The following is a 908-nucleotide window of genomic DNA, read 5'->3' on the forward strand; positions in this document are numbered from 1 at the left end:
TTTTCAGGCCGAAGCACTTTGCTGATTGGGCGGGGTATTTTCGTCTACGTGGTGGACTGTGAGGCGCAGAAGGTGAGGGGGTGGGGTGGGGGATGTTTGGGGTCTTCTCCACTGCCTTGAAACATTTGTTCCTTCTGTCGTCGTAGCTCCTCTACCTCGTGTTGCTGCTGTTGTTGCTGCATTCCATTCACGGCCTCGTGCTGCTGCTGCTGTTGATGTATTGCATCTACCGCTTCGTATTGTTGCTGCTGCTGCTTTACTACCGCCGCAACCTTGTGTTGCTGCCGATGCTGCTGAAGCTGCATCACCCAACTTGGTAACTGACTGACTGCATGCATGCAGGTGACGCGCCGAATTAATCTGCTTGAGGCAGCAGGAGCAATCGATGGCCGTCCCTTAGGGCGAATGCCGGTAGCTGCAGTCTGCACTCTGAGAGAAGACACTGCAGTTGTTGTGACAGAAGGTAAGTAAAATCAATAAATGAAACGAGCGAAATAAATGAAACAAATAAATAATAAATGCTGCCAGATCGGTGACAAAAATAAACACCAGTACAGCCCCTATCACACAAATAACAACAGCCGCAAAAACAACACCAGCAGCTTTCACTCTCAAGTTCAGTGCAACTTTACTTCTCTCTCTCTCTCTACGTACTTGGCGATACACCCACACAATTTCCATCATATATAGCACAGAAGCTTCAAACGCCAGCGCTGTGTTCAAGTATATAATTAGTAAATGAGTTCATAAGATGAAAAACCTCTTATTTGTTTTCGCTTTTATGCACTGCAACGCGTTCTGTTGTCCTCACAGGGGGGGAAGCGCTACTGCTGCAGGTGGCTGCGGGGGCGGTGATAGCTGTTGGCCGCCTCGGTTTACACCCCAACCTTCCTCGGGTCTCTGAAGGA

The 908-nt window shown here is 49.1% G+C and overlaps 1 protein-coding gene across 1 annotated transcript; it reads right to left on the minus strand.

Moving 5' to 3' along the window:
• Positions 1 to 44: 44 nt before the first annotated feature.
• On the minus strand, positions 45 to 305 carry EMH_0086840 (uncharacterized protein; the record flags this gene model as incomplete). The annotated part of the gene is made up of 1 exon (XM_013501081.1): positions 45 to 305. The coding sequence occupies one exon, from the start codon at positions 303 to 305 to the stop codon at positions 45 to 47; it is 261 nt and encodes an 86-aa protein (XP_013356535.1).
• Positions 306 to 908: the final 603 nt, after the last annotated feature.

Source organism: Eimeria mitis, genomic scaffold, assembly GCF_000499745.2.
Source record: "Eimeria mitis Houghton genomic scaffold, Emh_scaff6287, whole genome shotgun sequence".
Lineage (NCBI taxonomy): Eukaryota > Apicomplexa > Conoidasida > Eucoccidiorida > Eimeriidae > Eimeria > Eimeria mitis.